At 43.7% G+C, this 23,245-nt stretch overlaps 1 protein-coding gene across 1 annotated transcript; it reads left to right on the forward strand.

The window, feature by feature from the left end:
- The first annotated feature begins 863 nt into the window (after positions 1-863).
- On the forward strand, positions 864-23,030 carry FAM78A (family with sequence similarity 78 member A). The gene is made up of 2 exons (XM_074210897.1): positions 864-2,374; positions 14,978-23,030. The coding sequence occupies exons 1-2, from the start codon at positions 2,052-2,054 to the stop codon at positions 15,504-15,506; spliced, it is 852 nt and encodes a 283-aa protein (XP_074066998.1). The 5' UTR covers positions 864-2,051; the 3' UTR covers positions 15,507-23,030.
- Positions 23,031-23,245: the final 215 nt, after the last annotated feature.

Consider the following 23,245-nt stretch of genomic DNA (forward strand, 5'->3'; position numbering starts at 1 on the left):
GGAGGGGAGAAGCCGGGAGCTCGGAATGCAGCAGTGGGGTCGCAGAGAGAGCCGCCTCTCCAGCCGGGCTGCGAGGGGTGCCAGGGGCGGCCGGGCGCTGGGGGGCTGCTGAGTTTCTGCAAAGTTTGACCTGGTTGTCTCTGGGGGCCGGCGAGGGGCTTCCCCGAGCTAGGGGGCAGCGACGGGGCTGATGGCAAATACTTGACACCATGCTTATAAAATAAACGGAGAGATTCGGGGGGGAGGGGAATCAAACCAAATTAAGATCCTTGCCCACCCCGGGGAGCGCCCCGCAAGCTCTAGAGTCGGGGCCCCTCCGGCTTCGCGGCCCCACGTCTCCTAACTGGAAGGACCCGAACCCGGACCCGGTGTGCGAGCCCGGGCCGGGGCGGGGCGGGGGGCGGCCGCGGCGCGGGTGGGCGAGGGCCATGAAGGGGGATCCTCGCCCGGCCGCTGCCGGGGAGGGGGCGCCGGAAGAAAAACACCGACAAAGCCCGCTGGGGGCCAGAATCTGGAGCCCGCTGGGGGGCAGGTGAGTGGGAGGCGTGTGCGCCCCGGGCCCCCCAGCCGGGGCTGAGCCCCAGGCAGGCGGCCGGGCCCGCCGGAGGGGGAGCGCGGGGGCCGGCCGGGGGGCCATGGGCGCCGGGCGCCCGCTCTCTGCGCCGGGCTAGGGGAGGAGGTCGGCTACGGAGGCGCCGCGGAGCGGAGCGCAGGGACGCGCTGCGGCAGGGGCGGCCGGGGGGCCCGGGGGGCCGCGAGCCGGACCGCAGCGCAGCGCCCCCCCGCCCCGCCCCGGCCAGGTGGGTGTCGGCGGAGATGTCACGCCTGCCGATTATTCGCTGGTGTCCCCGGGCCCGCGGCTGCCGCTGACTGGGTGGGGGCAGGGGAGGGGGAGTGAGGGGGGCGGGGGCCGGTGCAGGGTGAGACTGACCAGAGCTGCGGTTTCAGCCCAGCGGCCGGGGAACCAGCGGAGCCGCTCCACACCCCGCCGCCCCGCACGCCGCTCACCTACGCTCCCTCCCCGCCCCCGCCCCAAGTTCAGCCCAACTTCGGGAACGGCCCTCGAGCCCCCTCCCTCCTGCATCGCGGCCAGGTCCCGGCACCAGCGGACGGGGGACGGAGCGAGACAGCCGAGCGGGACAGCGGCCGGGGCCCCCGGGAGACGAGCCGGGGAGAGCCAGACCACTGGGGGAGGACGAGTGCTGGCCGGCCCACCAGCCCTAGGGGGGAGAGAGCCGGTTGCAGAGCCATCAACAACGTGGTGCAATGTAGGGAACTGTTAGAGCCCCGCTCCGAAGATCGGAAATAGCTTTTTTTTTTCTCTTGCGAGGTGGTGCTTTCTTTCACCCCCCCACCCCCCACCCCTCCCTCTTCTGCTTAAAGCAAACCAGGGCCACCAAAGAGTGAGAGCCACTTGGGAACGACTGCTGCTCTTCCTTCGGAGTTTATTTCTTGGGATATTGATTGCAGGCTTGGGAACAGCCCTAAGCCCATCTTTGGGCTTCTGGAAGCCTTCAAATCATCGCCAAACTGGAGGTGTCTTGTTTTTCTTTCCTGATTTAACAGAAACTGCTATTTAATTTATTACTGTCACTGTGTGTGTGAGAAAGAGAGCGTGTGTAAAGAGAGAAAGGGGCAGGAAGTAGATTTTTTTGCAGAAAGGGCGGCAGGATCGTGGACCGTACACATCCTTCCTTATTTATGTGTCTGTCAGCATTCTCCTTCATCCAAAGAATCAAGGGAAAGTATTCAACCTGTATTTCCCGGTGAGTGAAGCACAAGGAAGGACCGAGGATATCAAAGCATCATGATTATTTATTGAACTTCAAACTTAAAAAAAACCCCAAAGAATATCTGAAATTCCGCCCACTGTTCAAGGAAGAAGAGAGGCCCCACTGCTCCTGAAATGTAGCAAAATCCTTATTTATAAACGGGCTAAAGACACTGATATGAAAAGGCCCCTCTACTCGAATTTTCTATCCTATGGATATCAGTCTTGAGCTTTCGAAATAGGAAGATCTGTATTGGATCTAGCAGCAACTATCATTTCAATGCCTAGTCTTCCCTGGGACTGTTGGCATTTCCTAGAAATTAAACTGGTACTTTATGCCATGGGCTGTATTCAGAGCATCAACAGCAAATCCAAAATTTTCCGAGAAAGTATTTCGGTGATTGATGTGAAAGCCTCTATCGACCCCATCCCCACCACCATCGACGAGTCCTCCAGCGTGGTGCTCCGCTACCGGACGCCGCACTTCCGCGCCTCGGCCCAGGTGGTCGTCCCGCCGATCCCCAAGAAGGAGACCTGGATCGTGGGCTGGATCCAAGCGTGCAGCCACATGGAGTTTTACAACCAGTATGGGGAGCAGGGCATGTGAGTACTTCGGAACCACCTGAGCTTCCGGGTGGGCGCCCGAGGGGGGTGGGGGCGGGGAGCAGCTGGAAGGAGGACCATGCCTAGAGGAGACCTGGCCTGCAAGGGGAAAGGGCATCCATCGATCCAGCCTGTGGCTTAGGTAGCCTAGAGAGGGAGGGAGGAAGGAAAGAAACTGGGTTTCATCTCCTTATGTAAGGGGTAATGAGTATTTTAGTATGTCATCGAAGGCTGTCATCGCATCAGGGGAGCCCGGTGACCTTAAAGATCCTAAAACCCACTGAAGAACGGCCAGAGCCTCAGGAATAACGCGTCCTGTGCATTCCAGATTTTTCTCCTTGGCTGGGGGGTGGGGGGGGTGGAGGCTGTCGGGCTTCACCTCCCCTCCAGGAGCTCCCATTGTCCCATAGGTCCCCTTTATGTGGTTCTTCGGAAGATGCTGAGAAAGCAAAGTAACATTGTCACCGTCCTCCTTGGGCACTGCAAACAGGCTGCCTTACTGCAGAGGTGCTAGTGCGGGTTAGGGGTGGCACAAGTTGGACAAGTGGTCTTCGGGGTCCCAACTCCACTAGAGGCGAGAAGTCCATAAGCTGAGAAGGAAGTGAATGTGGTAACTTCGGTAGGGCTGGGGAGGGAGTTAGAGCATCGACCACAGCCCTTGTCAAATGTTTATCTCAGTATACCTAGACTTTCTATTATGTTTAAATCGCCGTTGGTGTCTAGGGAAATGCGGTCCATTCAAGACGGCCAGTCCTTAATCAGTGGTCTTGGGACTTTAGCCCCTTGCTTTTTTACAAGTGTTCCATTTCTGCAGCATTTCTATAACTTTCCTTCCTAGAAGAGAAAGGCCACGTTTAACTCGAGAACAAACCCACTGTGCCAGAAAGGCTCAAGTTGATTCAAAGTTTAGAACACCAGCTGGTTCTTAGGAGCCCCAGAGCTCTTTATAGCAGCCCATTGGCTTCCTGGTACCCACTCTCATTTCAGAAATTTTGTCCTGGTAGAATTTCTCGGACTAGGCATAAGGAAAGATTAGAGCCTAAGGTCTCAGGCCTAAACTTTTCCTTTCTGGGTTTATTGGCAAGAATCAAGCAATGTGGATTCTGGAGCCAAGTGCATCTGTCTTCCTTCTGATCTATACACCCCAATCCCTGACCCCCTAGGGAAGAACCAAATGACAATGACAGAAAGAAGAGAGGAAGTTTGGTTTAGTGGAAAGAATTGGGAGATACCTGAATTTGATTCCATAAAAACCTTTACCATTTCCTTACTGTATAATCACAGACAAGTCATTCAAATTCTCTTGCCTTCATTTTCCTCATCTGCAGAATGAGGATAACAATGTAGTGCCTACCTCACAAAGTTTCTTGAAGGTCAAATGAAATAATTTAAATAAAATGCTTTGTCAACCTTAAAGGTATAGACCTTTATAGACACAGATGACAGTTGTTTTTGTTAGAATATGGAGGAAGGGGGTGCAAATCTGATGGACAAGCCTTGGGGAATATGAATGTAATAGAATCACAAGATCTGAAAGCTAGAAAAGGAACCTTCGAGGTCATGTGATTGGTAGACACTCACAACTATGTGGGCATCTCTACCCAGTAGCCTAAAATAACCTTCTTCAAGTGTGGCAGCCTTTTGAGAGAGCCAGGCAGTCCCCAGAGAAAAAGAGGTATGATAGTACAGGGGTGCTGAGGGAAATGGCTCTGACAGGCACAAATCCAAGCTAACTATTGTTGGGGAGGGGAGAACTTTGTTCTCCTTGTTACCTCATTGCTATTGCAGGACCCCTTTCCTAATATATAGAGATGAAAACTTGAAAAGAAAACAGAATTTCCCCCAAACTTTTCACCAGTTTTACTATACAATAGAAAAAGCTGTAAATACAGAAGGGTTAGTTACAGAATAAAGACCAGGAAAAACAAATATTTGCAACCTTCTCTTAATGATTTTTGAAGTTAAAAGAGCAGAAATTGATCATGGTAAGTAAAGAAGGAATTTGTTGGAATTAAATGCAGTTTTTGAATCAAGACCGAAAACCTCTCAACTCTCAAAAACAATGATGAATTCATTTCAGGTTTGGTGGGCACCCTCTCACCTCCCATCCTACCTCAACCCACTCCCATTCTAGGAAGGAAAAAATGAATTCTATAGAATTTAGTGTTTGTGGAATTTTCCTATGAAAACTTAAACCTAGAAGGATTTATTGTACTTTTTTGAGGCCTTGCAGGCAATTGTCAATAAATGAAGGTTTTCCAAGGCTTTTTAGGACCAAATTCTCCTTCCTCAGACCTAGGGAAATTCACTGGGATGCCAGAAAGGATCTCCAAATTCTAAACAATACTGAAATCTAGTGGGGAAAATGCTCAGAAAACTGTATATATATGTGTATATATATATGCACACACACACACACACACACACACACACACATATGTAGTGGCTTGGTTTTCAGTAGGATGTATGACACTTAGAAAATTGTGTCCTTAAAATGGAAAAGTTCCTAAACCAGACAGGAGATCAGGGTTCTATCGTCACTGCTGCTTAGGATACCTTGAGCTAGTCACCCCTTCATTTCTGGGTCTCATTTTCTTCACCTCTAAAAGCAAAAGATTGGACTAAATGATTGCTAAAGTTTTTTGATTTCATATAAGGTGATTCTGAAATAAATCAAAATGTAGTGTGGGGATTGGAGTCAGAACTCAGGATCAAAAGCTATGAATTAAAGTCTTATTGAGCTCTGGCAGAAATTTTAGCCCTTAAGTTCACTTTCCAGTCTTAGGAGTGGAACTGTTATTGTCAGAGAGGATATACTGTGTTGAGGGTGGGTGTGTCCTTTTACTGTTGTGAAAGCCCTTTGAAAGGCTTGGTTCAAAACGACTGTATTATGAACATGGAAATTGCTGATACTCCTTGAACTTCCTCCCTAGTAGGGCAGGCTCACTCTTCCACACAGAGTCCATTGCAGTGAGTTTTAGATTTTTAATGGTTCTTCCCACATTTCCCCCAGACATTTCCCTTCATTCCAAGTCCCCTCTCCTTACACTGACTTTTAAAGTTGACCCTAGTACAAAAAAACCTAGTACTCGCTCTGTCATCTGGAACATCTGACTCTTTGGGTCTGGGTTTCCCCTTTCCTCTGATTGAGGGTGGGGAGCTATCTGTCATGTGGATAGGAGAGCAGACAAGGGTCTAAGACTCTTTGGAAGGCACAGAGTTTTATTAAGTGAATGATCAACTCTGGTCTCTGACTCTGTATGACCTTGGGCAAGTCACTTAACCCTATTTACCTCAGTTCATCTGTAAAATGAACTGGAGAAGGAAGTGGAAAACCACTCTAGTGTATTTGCCAAGAAAATTACAAATGGAATCACCAAAGAGTGGATACAATGGGGCCGGGGGAGCAGCTGAACAAAGAAATAGCTTACATTTACATCCAAATTTATATATAAGCTAGGGATATGTTCATGTCTTTTCCAAGTGAGTTCCTTTCCTTTTCCAAGTGAGTTCCTTTCCCTTTAAGTGGGGATGATAATATGATAATACAGATGTGCTGGTACTGGGATAACTTACATATATTAATGTGCAACTCGTGTGTACACACACACACATACTGTCATGCACTTGTATATTGTGTACATTTGTACACATGTTTATGTACATGTGCATCTCTGTACCATATATAATGTAATATACATTTACATACGATCTCACATTTGTGCATATTTATGTGTATTCATATTCTATTTATATGGAAATTTTATGCTGTATTTACACATTCATAAAAATAATTACATCATACTATATTCCAGTCCATGTACTGAGCATTTTACAATTATAATCTCATTTGACCCTTGCAACAATCCTGGGGCTATTATCCCCATTTTACAGATGAGGAAATTGGAGTCAACCAGAGGCTAATTGACTTGCTCACATAGCTAGCATTTGTGGATGGATGTTTATTTATATATGTAAATGCATAATCTTGCATGTATATGTTTGTATGGTGATATATGTATATGCACACTACTAATCCTCCATACTAGATCTAATCCAATGCTATCTCACCTGAAAGCACTTTACATATGTTATTTCACTTGATATCCCTATGGAAAGAAGAGGCAGCTCATTTGGAATAAAATGGACATTTCCTAGGATTCTAAGATTTAGAACTGGCAGGGATCTTAGAAACATAGGATTCCTTGATTTTAGAGATAAGTAAACTGAGCCCATAGGTGTATTCAGTGACCTATGGCAGGAACTCTAACTAGGTAATGAATAATAGAGCAAAGATCTGAAGCTAAGTCTTCTTGGTTCTGGGTTCCAGGTTCTCTAGCTAGTCAGGACAAACCAGTTTAGTAGAAGTTGTATAAAGAGGCAAATAAACAGTGCATCTTAGAAAAATTGCACTATATTCAATGACCTGTGGTGACCAATTTTTTTATATACCTGGGGTGGGATATTTAGTCTTTTTTAAATGTACTTTATTAAAAATAACAATTTCATTGATAACTGACATTCATGGTACCCAAATAAGGCTGTCCCATAGAACATTAATCTCTGATTCAACATTTGTTGTTCATTCTAGCCATTTTCCATTTTGTGATTTTCTTGGCAGAGATGCAATTCCTTCTCCAATTCGTTTTTCAGATGAAGGAAGCTGAGGCAAACAGGATTAAGTGATTTACCCAGGGTCACACAGCTGGTAAATAATCTGAGACTGGATTTGAATGTAGGAAGATGTCTTCCTGGCTTTTAGGCCTGACACTTTATCCATTGCATCATCTAGCTGCCCTGACACAATATAAACAAACATTTAACAGAAAGAAGATACTGGGAATCATTAGAAGCCTGAGTTGTTACTGATTCCCAAGCTATATTACTTCACTGTTTATGACCTTGGATGAGTGTCCCCTCTCTGGTCTTCTGGATTCCATATTGTTCCATCTAGCTCTGTCATTCTATGTCCCAAACCCCTTCCAGTTCTGACATGGGATGTTCTAAGATCCCTTCCAGATCTGACAGTTTGTGTTCTAGAACTCTGCATTCAGCATAATGACAATAACTGATAACAAATTAAATTTGTGGATAAAGAGATCTGTGAAATGGAGAGTAAATCTCTTGATGCCAGATTAAATGGATTCAATACAATTTTGGGCCCAACCCACATTTCTTTAAAAGCTTGGAGCCCCCATCAACTGTTCATTTTCAAGACACCTGCCTCCACAACCCCATCCTCCGCAATTCTTCACCCGCCACCTGTCATCTCCACAGAGAAGCCTTTTAAATTATACGTCACAAGATCTTCCTTGTGTGGGAGACACACAACATTGGCTGCTGATCGCCCATTCCCTAAGCCTTGGCTTGAGGTCACAGGACTAACAATGAGGATTGGGCGAAGGAGGATGTTTTGTGTGGAGGTTCCATAAGTTTTTCAGTGTCATCAAGAAAAGTAATATAACTTGAGAAAATCTTAGTCTCTCAGGTCTCCAGTTTCTTCATCTGTAAATTCTCTTTAAGATTTCTCCTAGCTCTCTGACATTCCATGTTATCAAAGAGAAGTTGTGTGTGTGTGTGTGTGTGTGTGTGTGTGTGTGTGTGTGTGTGTGTGTGTGTGGAGTGAAAGGGGAACTTCTGGTCAAAGGGTGGGTCAGGGAAGAGGCCACAAATAGATATGCTGGGACTTGTCCTCTTCTGCTGCTATGATGACTGACCAGACTTGGTGATCTCCAGCTGTTCATCAGGTATATCCAATGGGAGGGAAGTTCCACATTGACTCTGTGGTCTCTTCCTGAAATGTGGGCCTGTGTAGAGAACAATTCAGGCTTAGACTTCCTCTGTAACAGAGGAAGGCAGAGCCCATATATGCAAGGTCCTAGCTGTAGTAGAAAGTGCATAGGAGGAAGCCCTAGTTTCAAATTTCCTGGGTTTAAGGAAATACTGAGAATGTTGAAGACAGTAGTGCCCTATGAAAAATCTTAGTAGACTTGACCCCCCACCAGAATGTCCACAACCTCTATCTTCTACTCCCAGATGCAGAAGGTGGGAATATTAATTTTTCATCATATAACATCACTCTCACCCAGGAAGGCTATCAGCTGTAGGCCATATGTTTCAGATCCCAAAGGTCCAAGAATATGGGGTGGGGCAGGGGTTGATAGGGAGAAAGAACTGAACAGAAAGTTGGGCCCAGAATAATTTAGGCCCAAGCTTTCTCTTTTGAGACATTTCTTTTTCCCTAAGAAACCAGGAAAAGTTGAATGAAAAGATAGGGATAAAATATCTAGGAAAGCATTTGGACTTTAGCTTTTGGGGTAACCCATATTTTTTTGTATCTTTAGGTTGGACCTGGATGGAATCTTTGGGACCATCCACCATAGTCTCCTCATTTTATTGGTCCAGAGAAGTGAGGTGACTGGACCATGGTCACCTAGCTAATTAGTGGTAGAACTGGGATTAGAAGGAGGCTTGTTTCAGAAAATGCTGCTCTCATGGCAGGCTAACCTGATCTGATTCAGGGCAGTTGTCCAACTCTGTTTGGAAGGGAATTTGAATTATTGATTGAAGAAACTTTCAAATAAACTTTTTTCCCCTTGGGTTCCTTCTCTAAAGTACAGAATAGAGTCTCCATTTGGGAGACCCTACTGATTGTTGTGTGGAGTCAAGGCCCAGAAGCTGTCTAGGGTTTACCTACCAGCTCTGAACCCAGGAGAAGAAGATAAAGAGAAAGGCAGGAGTTTGAGATAACTCACATATGGTGCTTCTCTTTGTAAAGTCTGCCCAGGGATCATAGAAGCATAGATTTAAGAGCTAGAAAGGGACCTTTGTGATCATCTCATCCAAGCCCCTCATTTTACTTTATATAGTAATGTAATAGCAGTGCTGGGTTTGAACTGAAGAGCTGCAAGAGCAAATCCAAGACCCTTTCTATCATGGTACATCAAATTCACTAAGACTGTATGGGATTTAACTTTAGGGAAATGCATGGGGATATTTTGGCTATAAAATTAGGGGATTACATAGCTTATTTTGAAGGTCCCTTTCAATGGCCAAAGAATCTCTGGTTCTCTTAATTCCTGGTCTAGAGAGACAACCCTTAGAAGGGTCTAGTTCCCTAATATTGGACAACTGAAGAGACTTAAGATTGGTTAATGCCTCTTTTACCTATTCCTAACTAATCTTTAAAGAATGGAGGGAGGTGGTAAATCATCATGATATTTGTGCCATTGCCTAGCCCCTATCTTTGAGGCAGTGTGGTTTAATGGTTTTAGGGCTGGATTTCAAGACCCAAGAAAACCTGGGTTCAAATTCTGCCCTGGATAAGTCTTATATCCTCTTATCATGTTTCCTTCTTTTTTTTTTTGTTTGTTTGTTTTTAGGTTTTTGCAAGGCAAATGGGGTTAAGTGGCTTGCCCAAGGCCACACAGCTAGGTAATTATTAAGTGTCTGAGACCAGATTTGAACCCAGGTACTCCTGACTCCAAGGCTGGTGCTTTATCAGCTACACCACCTAGCTGCCCCCCTGTTTTCTTCTTTGTAAAATCAGGAGGCTGAATTTGATGACACCCCTAGGGTCCCTTTCGCCTTTAAATCTATGATCCAGTGATCTCTAAACTCATAGGAAAATAGGCCTTTGGGGTGACCTCATTATCTGCAACCTTCCTGAGTCATATGGCTTAGAGGCTTTTCCAGGGTTGGGTCATTTGGAACTGCTGTTATTGGGTAGTAGATAGCCGGTAGAGAAGTTCTGGGCTCTAGAATTAGAAGTAGTAATACCCAATCAGGAGCAAACATGTCCAAAGCTTTCTAAAGTGACTTTTCTTCAAGGTGTAATATGGAGTGTCTGTGATTCTCATCCCTTTTCATGGAACTTTGCTGGTTTAACCAAGGGCTTCTGATATTTTGAACTATATGAAAGAGGGTTGAATTCAGTGCCCTCTAAGGATTACCTCTTCCACCTCTGAAAGCTTATGCTGATGGGATGAAAAGGTCTCAAATAGAATTTGAGTGTCTGGGATTTATTGTGATCTTTGGCGACTCTATAGTAATAATTCCTATTGTGATAGGAAACAGTTGAATACTTATGTTTCTCTGTGGACAGTTTAAATCTGAGGTGTGGGTTTCCTTTACTAACATTTGATCCAGTCTTCAAAGGTCCAAGGATGGGGGTCTGGAGGTGTCAATAGAAGTTGAGGAAGTATCTTTTTTAGGTAGTATCTTTTTTGAGATCCATTGAAATTTATCTAGGCTCTGTCCCCATGTAGAGGATAAAGGGTTTTAAGTTAAGGGAAATTAGTGTTATTTTTTTGGCTTGTATGGGTTATAATGGAAAGACCAAAAAAGTATTGGTTTTTTAGGAAAGATGAAGGCCATGGGAGAAAAAGAGAGGAAAAGTCTATCCAATCAGGAAGGACTTAAAGACATGAATATGGAGTTCACCAAATTTCAGAATCACAGACCAAGGAGGGGGCTGCCCCTTGAAGCTTGAAAAAGGTAGTTTAAGGACAGTCAAAAGCCATCTTACTGTAGCTAGGAGGGTAGGACTCTTGGGAATCTATTACCTCAAAAAGTGGTAGAGGCTGAAAATATAAAAAAATTTAAGAGATCTTTAAATAAATACAGAAAAGGGACCTTAGAGATCATGTACCCCCATTTTACAGTGGAGGGAAAATGAAAGAAATTAAATGACTTTTTCAAAGTCGGTTATAGATTGTAGACAGCAGGACTGGAATTCAAACTCAGGTGTTCTTGATGCCACATCTGAGGCTCTTCTCACTGCCCCATGCTACCTCTGACCTTTAATCTCAGAGATTTATATCATAGGAGGACACCATACCCTCCTTCAGACAGTCTCTCATGGCTCTCCATAGAGAGAATTCTCAGTTGAATAGTCCATGGGGCTGATTCAGGGTGACATTTCTGATGTTCTTAAAATATGACTCACCACAGAAGAGTAGGCAAGGAGGGCTATTTCCCAAGTCCTTTTGACAGTTAAATCCTAAATAATATTCTATAAGAGACACACTGCTTGCCTGGCAGCTCCTGTTTCCTATGCTTTTTTACTGTGTGCTGGATGTACTGCAAATGAATTAACCATATTTCCAGGTTGATGTGAAGGAAAACCTCAAAATGTTGGAAAAAGTAAATTTAAGGGAAGGGTAGGGGTCTGCTAAAGTTCTGTCTCAGTTTCCCAGCTTAACACCTTAGAATCAAACTCCTCAGTTTATTTGAAGTCAATCTCAGATTAAAACCAGGAAAAAAAAGTCATTTTTAAACTTTTCCTTCTGTTCTATTGTTTCTTTAAAATAGATTTTATTACATTTTTATTTAATTTGTTTCCTATTTACATGTAAAGATAATTTTCAACACTTCAGCATTCATTTTCTGTAAGATTTTGAATTCCACATTTTCTACCACCCTCTCCTCCCTCCTCCATCCCCATGACAGTGTGCATTCTGATATAAGTTATACATGTGAAATCATGTAAAACAGATTCTTAATCTTTTTAAATTATGGACCCTTTGTCTGATAAAACCTGTAAGCATCAGTGACAGAGTTGGAGTGAAACTACCCCTGATATATTAACATCAGAGAGATGCATACAATAAAATGTGTAAGATTGCAAAAGAGGCCAATTATGTTGAAATGCAGTTATTAAATATTTTACAAAAGAAGTTCAAGAGACCCCAGGTTGGAATTGCTTCATTTGAAACAAAGGTAAAGGGAGGAGGGGAATGGATCATATTGTAATGTAGAGAGGATTGTTGTTTTTAAAACAATCTAACCCAAAACGTATTTTCTGTAGGCTGTTAAAATACAAAATTACTTACTTGAAATATGTAGCACAGCCCTAGGAGGAAACCTTTGAGCCCACATTGAGGAAGGGGAGTTGGATTACCTGGCAAACTGCTATAATTTCACCTGCTCCTTTCTGCTGCTGCTACTGTTGCTGGTGGTGGAGGCTCACTGTGTTTAATGTGCTTAGACAACAGTCCCCAGATGTTAGGGTCTGGCATTTGCAAAAATGAGGTCAGGTTGGCCAGCTGCTTTTATGCTAGTATACACAGGGGAGATTCAGTGGCTTAAAATCTATCCCAACAAGGTCATTAATGAGATAGGCTTCTAGCAAGGCCCTTGAGTTATCAGGGAGCATTTTAATAAAAACAAGTGGCGTGGCAAAATGACTGCCCTGATTTTTCATGTTACCCTGGCTCTCATTTACTAACACCAGAAGTATGCTGGTATGACAAAAACTGAAAGAAGGAACAAGTTTGAAACTAATGCTGATTCATACAAGATATTTGCAGGGGATTGTCCAGGATGCTGCTATCCTGGAGTTGAGCCTTAAAGATCTTAATTTATATCAGGAGGTGATGTGAAGTGTTGTGGAAAGTGGATTCAAATCAGAGGACCTGAGTCCTGGTTCTGAATCTGCTTCCATCTAGTTGTCTGATTTGGACAAATTACTTCTCCTATTGGAGGCCTTTATCTTCTCATCTGTAAAAACAGATGCTCTTGAGAATTTTCCCTCCAGGGATGTGCTGCTTTTACCTTTCACAGATGCAAAAACTAATTGTTAAATTTTCGATGGAAGTCTTTACACCTTAACAAATGTTATAAATTTGGGGCCTGATTTATTGCTTTGTTGATTGTCTGGTCTTAAGAAAATGGGGGAGAAAAATATTCATAATGTAAGATTAAACGTAACTATTTGTCAAGCAGACATTTCCCCACCCCAACCCCGGAGAGCTGATGGTTAAATATTTACCAGCACATCTCTGATTTTGGTTCTTAACTCCTAGGATGACCTTGTAATCAGAGGACCAAAAGCAGCTATGACCCTGTTACAAAAGATGCTCTACCCTAGAATCTTTGTCTATGTGATATGAGAAGTCATGCTGAGGGGAGCTCAGAAAAGACCAGAACTAGCATAATCAACACTCTCAGATCTTCCAGAAGAATTGACCCCTCTTGGTTCCATTTTGAAGACCTTCCCAGCTGTGTGTGGGGTAGATCACAAGCTAAACCCGTGCCAAGACAAGAGAAACTTCTCTTTTTAGAGAGGGAACTGAAATAGCTAGCAGCAGTAGTATGGGTTTGTCAGATTATGAACCATTGATTCAAAACAATCTCAGATCTGGTGTAGGGAGAAAGGGGGAGAGGGGGCTATTGTAAAAATTGAACAAAAAGCTGTGCTTCTGTCATAGTTATTTATAATCAGGGCTTTAGGTAGGAGGGAAAACAAGAGTTCGTTCCGATGAATGAAAATATAAATGAAAATCATTTATCAAGCACTATTATGTGCCAGTATTGGGGCAGGGAGCAAATATAAAAAGTGAGACAGTTCCTGCCCCCAAGAAGCTTACATTCTAACAGGGAGACACAACCTGTGTGTGTAGAGGCTTTATGAATACCAAGGGGTGTTTTGGTTTGGGAAGACACAAAGAAGAGTTGCCTTACCTGCCCCTTTCAGAAATGATGGTAGTATTGATCATCTTGATACGGTTCCCTCTTTTGAAGGACATTAACTTTATTTCGTAGTTCATGAAGTAGCAGATAGAGAGCTGGATCTGAAGTCAGGAAGATGAGTCTTCCTGATTTCAAATCTGGCCTTAAATAGGTCAAAGTCTGATCCTAGGCAAGTCACTTAATCCCATTTGCTTCAGTTTCCTCATCTGCAAAATGAGTTGGAGAAGGAAATGGCAAACCATTCCAGGATCTCTGCAGATAGAAGTTTGAATGGAGTCAGAATCAGACATCACTAAAACAACTGAAGAGTAACAACAAACTCGATCTCAAAACTTTCCAAGTAGGAGAAAACAATTGGGGGCATATTTAGATTGTAAGTAGATTGTAAGTTTAGATTGTAGAGACTTTCAGAATTTAGCGTATTTAATAAGTTTTATTGACTATTGACTTTTTTGTTTCATTGTTCCCCACTTCCCCATTCATCTATGGTCTAGGAATAAAGATTTAGAACCAAAAACTAGACTTTTTAAAATTGAGTCCAACTGCATCATTTTAAAGATGAACAAAATGAGGGGTAAATATCACTCACCCTAGATCATGTAGAGCTCAGAAAACAAGGTTTGTATACAGGCCCAGGAGCTCCAGTCTTCTGCTATGCCATAATGCCTTTCTCGGGGGGGGGGGGGGGGGGGGGGGGGGGGGCAAAAAGCAGAGTGGGGAGGGGGAACTGTTCCTATTTCATTTGCCCTCTACATCAAGCACATTGTCCTTTTTCTGCAAAGTTATTTTCAAATTGTAAAGGGATTCTTCTCCCCCTCAGCCTAGTTAGTAACATTGACCCCATCTTATAGCTAGTGGGGGGTGTGATTACGTGATGTAATTAAGATAGTCACTGAGACAACAATAGACCTCGGAAGCTTCTTGGATTTGACATTATGACAATGACACACCATTAGCTGGATCTTAGGACTTATCCTGAGCAGGAGGAGGGGAGAGGCAGAGAGGGAAGGGAGGGAAGTCTAAATCTCAATGGGGAGAATAGAAGCCCTTTTAGAGAGGAACACGGTAGGGGGGAATCCCAAGAACGATGAATTGTTCAGGATGGAATTAAATGAAAGTCTTTTTTCCTAGGTCCAGCTGGGAGCTCCCAGACCTTCAAACAGGGAAGATCCCGGCCATCAGTGACTCAGATGGGGTGAACTACCCGTGGTACGGTAACACCACAGAGACCTGCACCATTGTAGGCCCCACCAAAAGAGACTCCAGGTTTATCATCAGCATGAATGACAATTTCTACCCCAGTGTCACGTGGGCAGTGCCAGTCAGTGAGAGCAACGTGGCCAAACTGACTAGCATCTACCGAGATCAGAGCTTCACCACCTGGTTGGTGGCCACAAACACAGCAACCAATGACATGGTCATTCTTCAGACGCTCCACTGGAGAATGCAGCTGAATATCGAGGTGAATCCCAGTAGGCCCTTGGGACAACGTGCCAGGCTCCGGGGGCCAACTGTCCAAGAGCAGCCCCAGATCCTGAGTAAGAATGAGCCAATACCACCCAGTGCCCTTGTCAAACCCAATGCCAATGATGCTCAAGTTCTCATGTGGAGACCGAAGGATGGGCAGCCTCTTGTGGTGATACCTCCCAAATACCGGTAACGAGCTGGGATCCTTACACCGAATGGGAGAACACACTCTGATCTGCTAGTTTAAGACAAACAAATAATAATAATAATGATCAAAACAAAGTTCAAAATGCACTTTTTAGTCATTCAACAAAAATGCAACCATTCTACCTTCTCCAGTGGGACGGATTTCACTGTGCTAAAGTTCCAGGGAAGACCTCACCTGGGGTTTCCTCATCACCTGCTTTCTAAGGAGCAGGAGAAGGGTGGTGGGGGGAGGAGGAACAAAGCAAAAACACACAATCCCTTTTCATTTCCACTTTCAGCCTTTGATTTTTCCTCTCTCTTTTTCCCTTCTCTGGTTATGATCTGAGTTTCAGTTACTCACTTGAAACAGACTTGATGAAACAAAAAACTTTTGAGTTTTTCTTTTTCTTTTTTCCTTCTTTTCTCTGCAAGGTTCAGGGGGGAGGGAGTGGGAGGGGAGTCCTCTCAACAAGGAAACCCAAGATCTTGGAGCAAGTCAACTGACCCTCATTTTACTGATGACCTATTTTTTTTTCAATTGATAAAGATTTGCAACCTCCTCCCCCTACCCCAATCATGCGGCCTTATATAGATTTTGCTTTGCCAAAATTTTGCCTTAAACTGTGCTGGGGTGGGTGGGGGGAGGGATGGACAAAAGAGCAGAATCTCTTTTCCGCTGAATTTTAACAAATAAGTTGATGGTGAAAGAAGCACCACTTTCCATCTGTGGAGGAAGGAAAGGGGGAGGTGACTCAAATCCATCTCTTCTTGAAATCCAAAGAGGAGGCAAAGAAAAAAGCCCAGACCTAATGCCAATTGCTTTTTATTTCCTTCCCCATCTTGGCTGATATAGGAACCATCTTACCCTGCCTTGTCTTCTCCACCCCCACCTCAAGCAAACTCCCATCTTCATCCCTTGGAGAGGCCCTGGCCCAGCTGAATGGCAAGCTGGATCGTACTCTGCTATGGCTTCTCTTTGCTTTCTCTTCTCTTCTCTACAGCATCAGCTCAGGGGTAGGCTTAAAAGGCTGGGAGGAGGGGAGGAGTCAAGAGACCATGTGTGGAGGAAGCCATCATTCCAAACCACCAACTTGGTCTTCAGCTTTTTGGAAGTTGTCCCTACCTTCTGCATCCACCCTGTCCATGCAATCAACTAATACCATGTAGACTCAAAGGGAGGTGGCTTTTCCCTGCTGGTTGGTACCACTTCTAAGTTTCTGGAATACCAGCTATCACCACCAATAATGCACAACCATTTTTACTTGTGAAAGGTAAAAAAAAATAGATTTCCCTCCAGGTAGTTGAAAACTGTAAGAGATCCTCACCCTGACGATGTACTCTGGAAATGGATTGTATGGGACTACAGACCTGTCTCGATGAAATCCTCTTTTGGGGTTCTCATGAAAGGCTCTCTAGAGCAGGGACTTCTGTAATCATTCAGTGTTATTAACCCAGTCTGTTTGGGGTGGGGGTGGGGAGAAAAGAAAGGGAGGATTACTCTGAATATTTTCCTTGCTGGAAAGTTTAGGGGAAACATTAGCTCAGAAACTCTTGTTATTTCCTCAACTCTAAGAAATGGCCCAATGGCCAAAGATGAAAAACCCAAGTAAACCTACCAATGAATTTGAGTCATGTGGAAACCTGGCCTTGGCAGCTTATTCTGAGTAACTCAATTCCAATGAGCACTGTGGAACGAGTCCTACACTTCCTCTCTTCTATCTGGGGCTCTCTAGTGTTCTAGTCATAATTTAGGAGAATGACAATCCCCTATCCCTCTTCCTAAGTAAATGCCAATGCTTTGTAGCAAATATCATGCTTTGTTGGATAGCTCACAGAAACCACAGGGAAGAGATGGTTTCCTATAGCTCTGAACATCTTGCTCTACTGTAGCATTTTATGGAGGCTATGGTTCTTTTTGAGCACCCCCAAAATTTGTACTTGTTACCCCCGAGCTCCCTCAGTTCCACAAATAATCATAATCCAGAATGCTTGATGAACAGAATATCACTAGACATTTCTGCTTGAGATGTAACAAGAATTTTCTCAAGATTTAAAGATTTAGAAACAATAATCCAAATCCCATGCTGAAATACTGCATTAATTGTCTAATACATTTATTCAGGAATATTTAACAAAGGTGGAGTCTCTTCATGTAAAACTTCCAGCTCTATTAAAATTGGAGTAGAAATTAGTTTACTAGTCTTTTCTGGCTGGTACCAAGCTTAGGTATTCCATTTGCACAACTTGATAACCTCCACTCCTCAGAAAGCTTCTGCTCTTCCTCTGCATGCTCAGAGGAACAAAAGAACAAAAGTGACCGACAGGTGTTTTGCAGTTTGCAAAGCACCATACATACAGCATAGTATGATGAAAAGGGTACTGACTCAGGAGTCAGAGGACATAGGTTCAAATTACTACCTATGTGACCCTGGGCAAGTCACAGCCTCCTTAAGTCTCAATTTCTTCATTTGTAGAATGAATGTATTAAGTCCATGTGTAGAATGGACAAAGATGATCTCTAAGGTCTCTTCCAGTTTTCTCTATTTCTGATCTCATTGAACTCCCAGAAGAATCTTTTGAGCTTGGTGGTCCAAGATGTTATTAGCCCTGTTTTATAATTAAGTAAATAAGCGTAGTGGCGCTAAGCCATTTAACTAAGGTGCATAGCTAATAGCAAAGCTAAGGCTGAATCCTTGGTCCTCTTACAACCCAGTGGGTTTTCCTCCTAGTCTGTCTCCATTTGGAGTTTTAAGGCTACTTAAGCAAACTTGTGAGGACAGTGATGATGCCCTGAAGAGAGATTGCAGAAAATGATAAGAGCCAGAGCCATAATAGAAAGGTTGAATAATCCTTGGCTGTAGAGTTAAAACTGCCCCTGGTAACATTTATCCTCACAGTGAGAAATCCCCTTTAGTGGATCTAGCTCATTTTGCTCTAAGTGGGTCAGCAGCCTCTAGGTGAAAGGCAGCTCAGGCTTGGGTCCTGGCTCTGCCCCAAGGACCTACCTGTAAGACTTGGGTTGGCTATTTAATATTCTCTGGACTTTAGTTTCCTCATCAGTCACAATGCTCAGCATAGTGCTTGGTCCACAGTTGGTGCTTAATCAATGCTTATTGACTGACAAAGATATTGGATTAGTTGATGGTTCTCAAAGTGTGATCTGGGGAATTCCAAAGATCCTTTCAGAGAGTCTGCAGGGTCAAAACTACTTTTGTAATACTAAGACATTTGAATTTCTAGTATGGTAAATATCAATTGATACAACACACTGAAATGCAATCTTTATGGGGAGGTCAATTAAAATTTTTTTTAAAATTTAAGGCAATGGGGTTAAGTGACTTGCCCAAGGTCACACAGCTAGGTGATTATTAAGTGTCGGAGGCTGGGGATGTCAATTTTTAAGAGTATGACCTAGGCTGTGAGATTGAAAAATTTGAGAATTGCTTGATTAGACTAAGCAATGTCTAAGCACACTTCCAGGCACTAACCTGTGACCTTAGAAGTCAGGTCCACTCTGCCTGCCTCTCATAAAATGAGGGAATTGGATTAAATGATCTCCAATAAGATCCAACGCTCAAGAAAAATTGCTGTGCTTCAAATGTGGGTAACTGTTCTTTGGAGTCAGGGATAACAAGGGACGGATTCAAGGTCATTGAGAAATAAGGGGGGTAGTATGGGGCTCCTGCAACAGCCTCAGGCTCCTAAGGAACTTGGAGAGTGATGAGCTCATGAGCTGCCAAGGCTCTGTTCCTCTGTAGTCACTAGGCGCCCACCAAGATAGGCAAGGAGCAGAATGGATAGAAAAGGGAGTGGAAAGACTAGAACAGGTGAAGCCTTAGGAGGAGGCTTTGAGGTTTCTTAGAACAAGAGATCATTTCTCCAGCCAATTAGTTCTCCCTTAGAAAGAAATGAGCCAAGTGTCCTGTTTCAGGAGAATTAGACAAACTCTACATGGATTCCCCAGGACCCCACTCTGGAGCAAATGCTGACGTTTCTCAGGAAACACCCAGACCTTGGTTGGATGGTAGCTTTATCAGAGCCACTGCAGCATTCCTCCCCACCACCCAACTCCCTTTCCAGCTCAACTACAAACTGGTGACTAGCATTCTCTAGTGACTCAGCTCTTACTTTTGATGTGAACTTCTTGCCCCTTCCTATAATAATAGGGTAATAGGATAATTGGACTGAGGAGAACCTACAGGGACTTTGATCACCCCAGGCTTTATAATGAAGTATGCTTAAATTTAGCCCAAGGTAATGAAGATGGAGGAATTCTAGAAAGAGGTAGAAGGGTTCTTAGAACATGGAATATTAGAGTCAGAGGAGACTTTAGAACAGGGGTTCTTAACCTTTTTTTTGTGACATGGGATCCTCAGGAGAATGTTTTTAAATTCATAGGATTGGGACAGCTAGGTGATACAGTGAATAGAGAACCTGCCCTGGAGTCAGGAGGATCTGAGTTCAAATTCAACCTCAGATACTTAGTAGCTGTGTGACCCTAGGCAAGTCACAACCCAATTGCCTCCAATAAATAAATTCATAGGATTACAAAAGAAATAAATTATATTGAAATAAGTTATCAAAATATTTTTTAAAAATGTTCACTGACCTCAAGTTATAAACCCCTATAAGAGATGAGTTTAGAACATAGAACACTAGAGCTGGAGGAGATCTTAGCAATCATCTAAATGAGAAAACTGAGACCTAGGAAAGCAAAATCACGAAGCTAATTCAGGAGCAAAGTCAGAATTAGAACCCAGGTGGCTAGACCTCTCTGTTCAGTGCCCAAAGGGAACACCAGGGCTGACTTTTTGCTCTGCACCCTCTCACCCATCTCAGGAGCATGGACATCAGATTGGTCTCTTTCAGAGGCTACCAACTCCTCTCCATACCCTCCCTGCTTGGACACTTTCCAGCAATAAAGAACCATCCTTGGTCATACAGAGATACTGTGAAAAAAATGTACTGAGATATAAGTCTTGAAGAAAATGTAAAACTGAAAAAAAACTTTATTAAAAAAAACTAATGAAGCAAAATAAAGTGGAATTTTAAAGAAGTCCTGTTGAGGGTCTGGATGTTTCTACAGAACCCTAGAAGCTGAATTGTGTCTTCGCCTCAATACAATGACTGAATTTAAATGGGCTTCCTTCTCACCCCAGCAGTGGGCTTTTGGAGATTGGGGGGGAAGTAATCAAAGTTGGATTTTCAGCACAGACACCATACAAGGAAAGAAAATGAGACATGTTGTTTTATAAATAGATCTGATTCCCTCCCTCCCCCTTTCCCCATTTTTTCCACTCACAATCCCCCCTTCCTACAAGGGCCTGACCTGGGAAATCTCTCATGTTTAGGGAGATGCCAGACTTGGACTGTGGTATATACCATTATAACACAAATCATTATACCCTCAAACTGAAGTTCATATATACATTTAAACTCGCTTCTGCAGCGAACACCCAACATGAGGAGTTAGTTTATGGCATAGTTGTTCATCTTTTCCTTTCTAGCAACCAGTTTTATAAAAACAATTCCACCATGTTGTTGTATGGTGACACAAATAACAAATCCTTTCAGTTCCCATCTGTGAATGGAGAGCTGAGGAAAGATAGAAAAAACACAGAGAATTTAGTTTGCTTTTCCTCCTGTTTTCTTAAGATACCCCCAAAGATGTTTCCATTGTGCCTTAATCTATTGTAAGGAGAGGAAATGCTTTCCCTCCCCCACAGGAAGGAAATTTTTTTTTCAGTATGTCTTCCCTTAACCCACATTATTCTCAGTCTTATTCTCTTTGAAGATGGGCGGCTCCAGTTTCCTCCAGATGACAATACTCATCCTGTTGAGTGGGCCGAGATTTCTGGGTTCCATTTTGGAAAACTGAGGACATACATCCACTCAGGGTATAAGTGATTTAATTACTTTCTAGTTTTGTTGCCTTTGCAACAAACAAAATGACCTCAGTTTTAAAGCAGGAAATTGTTATCATGGAGGGTTCATTTTCTGGTGGTTGTTTGGTTTCTCGATGTACAATCAACTCACAAGTTGCAGAAATGTGCAACCACAGGTCTAGGGACCTTAGGAATTCAGAAAATGGTGTGGGTCTGACCCAGTGGAAGTCAATCAGTCAACAGGCACATTTATTAAATACTTTCTATGTGTCAGACACCATGCCAGGTGCTTCCGATACAAAGAGAGTGCAACACTTGGTCTGTGCCCCCTGAATAGCTCACATTCTAATGAGAAAGACAATCTGTAAATAGCTGTCTAGATACAAGCTCTCAATATCCAGTATATAAATGGAGGGGAAGCTTAAGAGAAGGCATGACCTGTGGGGGGTGTGGGCAGGGTACTGGGCTGGTACACTGGGGAAAACCTGGGAAGAAGGGATTTGAGCTGAGGTTTGAAGGGAGCCAGGGAAACCAGCTGAGGAGGGAGAGCCAAGGAAAAGTCATGGAGCTAGGAGAGGCACAATCATGGTGAAGGAAGAGCAAGTAGAAGCCTATTGAATGGGAAGGGGAGAAAGTAGCTTAGAGTGGCAAGAAGGAGCTAGTTTGTGAAGCACTTTAAAAGCCAGCCAGCTGGTTTTATATTTGTCCTGGGGGTCATAGGGAATCCTAGAGTTTCTCGAGTAGAGGAGGAGGCAGGGTCAGACCCCAATTTTAGGGAAATCACCTTGGCAACTGAGAGGAAGAAGGATTGTAGTGAGGTGAGGCTTGAAGAGGGAAGGCCTATATAAGAGACTTTGTGAAGCAAGAAATGACAAAGTTTAGTAAAAGACTGGCTCTGAAGGGTTGAGTCTTGGCTGACGTAAAGGCTGAGTGGAGACAAGAAAGGGGCACATGGTGTTTTCTAGGTCACAACTCTGTGAGGAAAATTTGTACGGAGAGAGTTTGCAAGTAGAGAAAATTGTGTTCTATGTAGCATTTGTTGTCCTGGTGGAAGCACTCCAGCCTCCTGGGCTGATAGCAGGTTAAATTTAGAAGTCCCAATTTGGGGACGGGAGAGAGACAGACACTGGGCTATGCACAGCTGTTCCAGGTTATACTCAGGGAGCTGAAAGCTTTCGGTCTCTCTCTTGCTGTCTGCCCCTGGGCAGTTCTGACATTTCTCCAAGGTGTCTGGGGAGAAAGGGTGTCAAAGCTTCATTCAGCACTCGGCTTCCAAACATAGCCCTATTTCAGTTTCTTAAAACTGCTTCTCTAGTGGTCATCCACACTGGGCCCATTTAATGAAGTATAAAAAGAATAAACATCTTCAAAACATTTTTTATTTCAGAAACATGGAAATAAATATCGCCAACTTGCTATTACAAAAACTGAGAAAAATAGTCATAGGATTGGGGGATGCTTAGTGATGATGATGATGATGATGATGAAGAGATGTTTGTCCTTCATTCTTGAAGAAGACAATGACATCAGGGGAGGTGATGCCATGACATGCACATGAATTGGATTTGAGTGAAGGGGTGCAGTCTCACTTTTTCCTTTGTAGTCATTTAGATCCAATGATCAGTTATGGATCAGGACAACTGGAGATGGGTGAAGCAACTTGCACAAGGTCACACAATTAGTAAGAATCAGTAAGGGTCAAGTGCCTGAGGCCAGATTTGACTGACTCTAGGGCTTGTGCTCTATCCTTTGTTTCTCTTTTTAATAATGATAAAGCACCGGCCCTGGAATTAGGAGTACCTGGGTTCAAATCTGGTCTCAGACACTTAATAATTACATAGCTGTGTGGCCTTGGGCAAGC

The sequence above is a fragment of the Macrotis lagotis genome, chromosome 1 (genome assembly GCF_037893015.1).
Source record: "Macrotis lagotis isolate mMagLag1 chromosome 1, bilby.v1.9.chrom.fasta, whole genome shotgun sequence".
Lineage (NCBI taxonomy): Eukaryota > Metazoa > Chordata > Mammalia > Peramelemorphia > Peramelidae > Macrotis > Macrotis lagotis.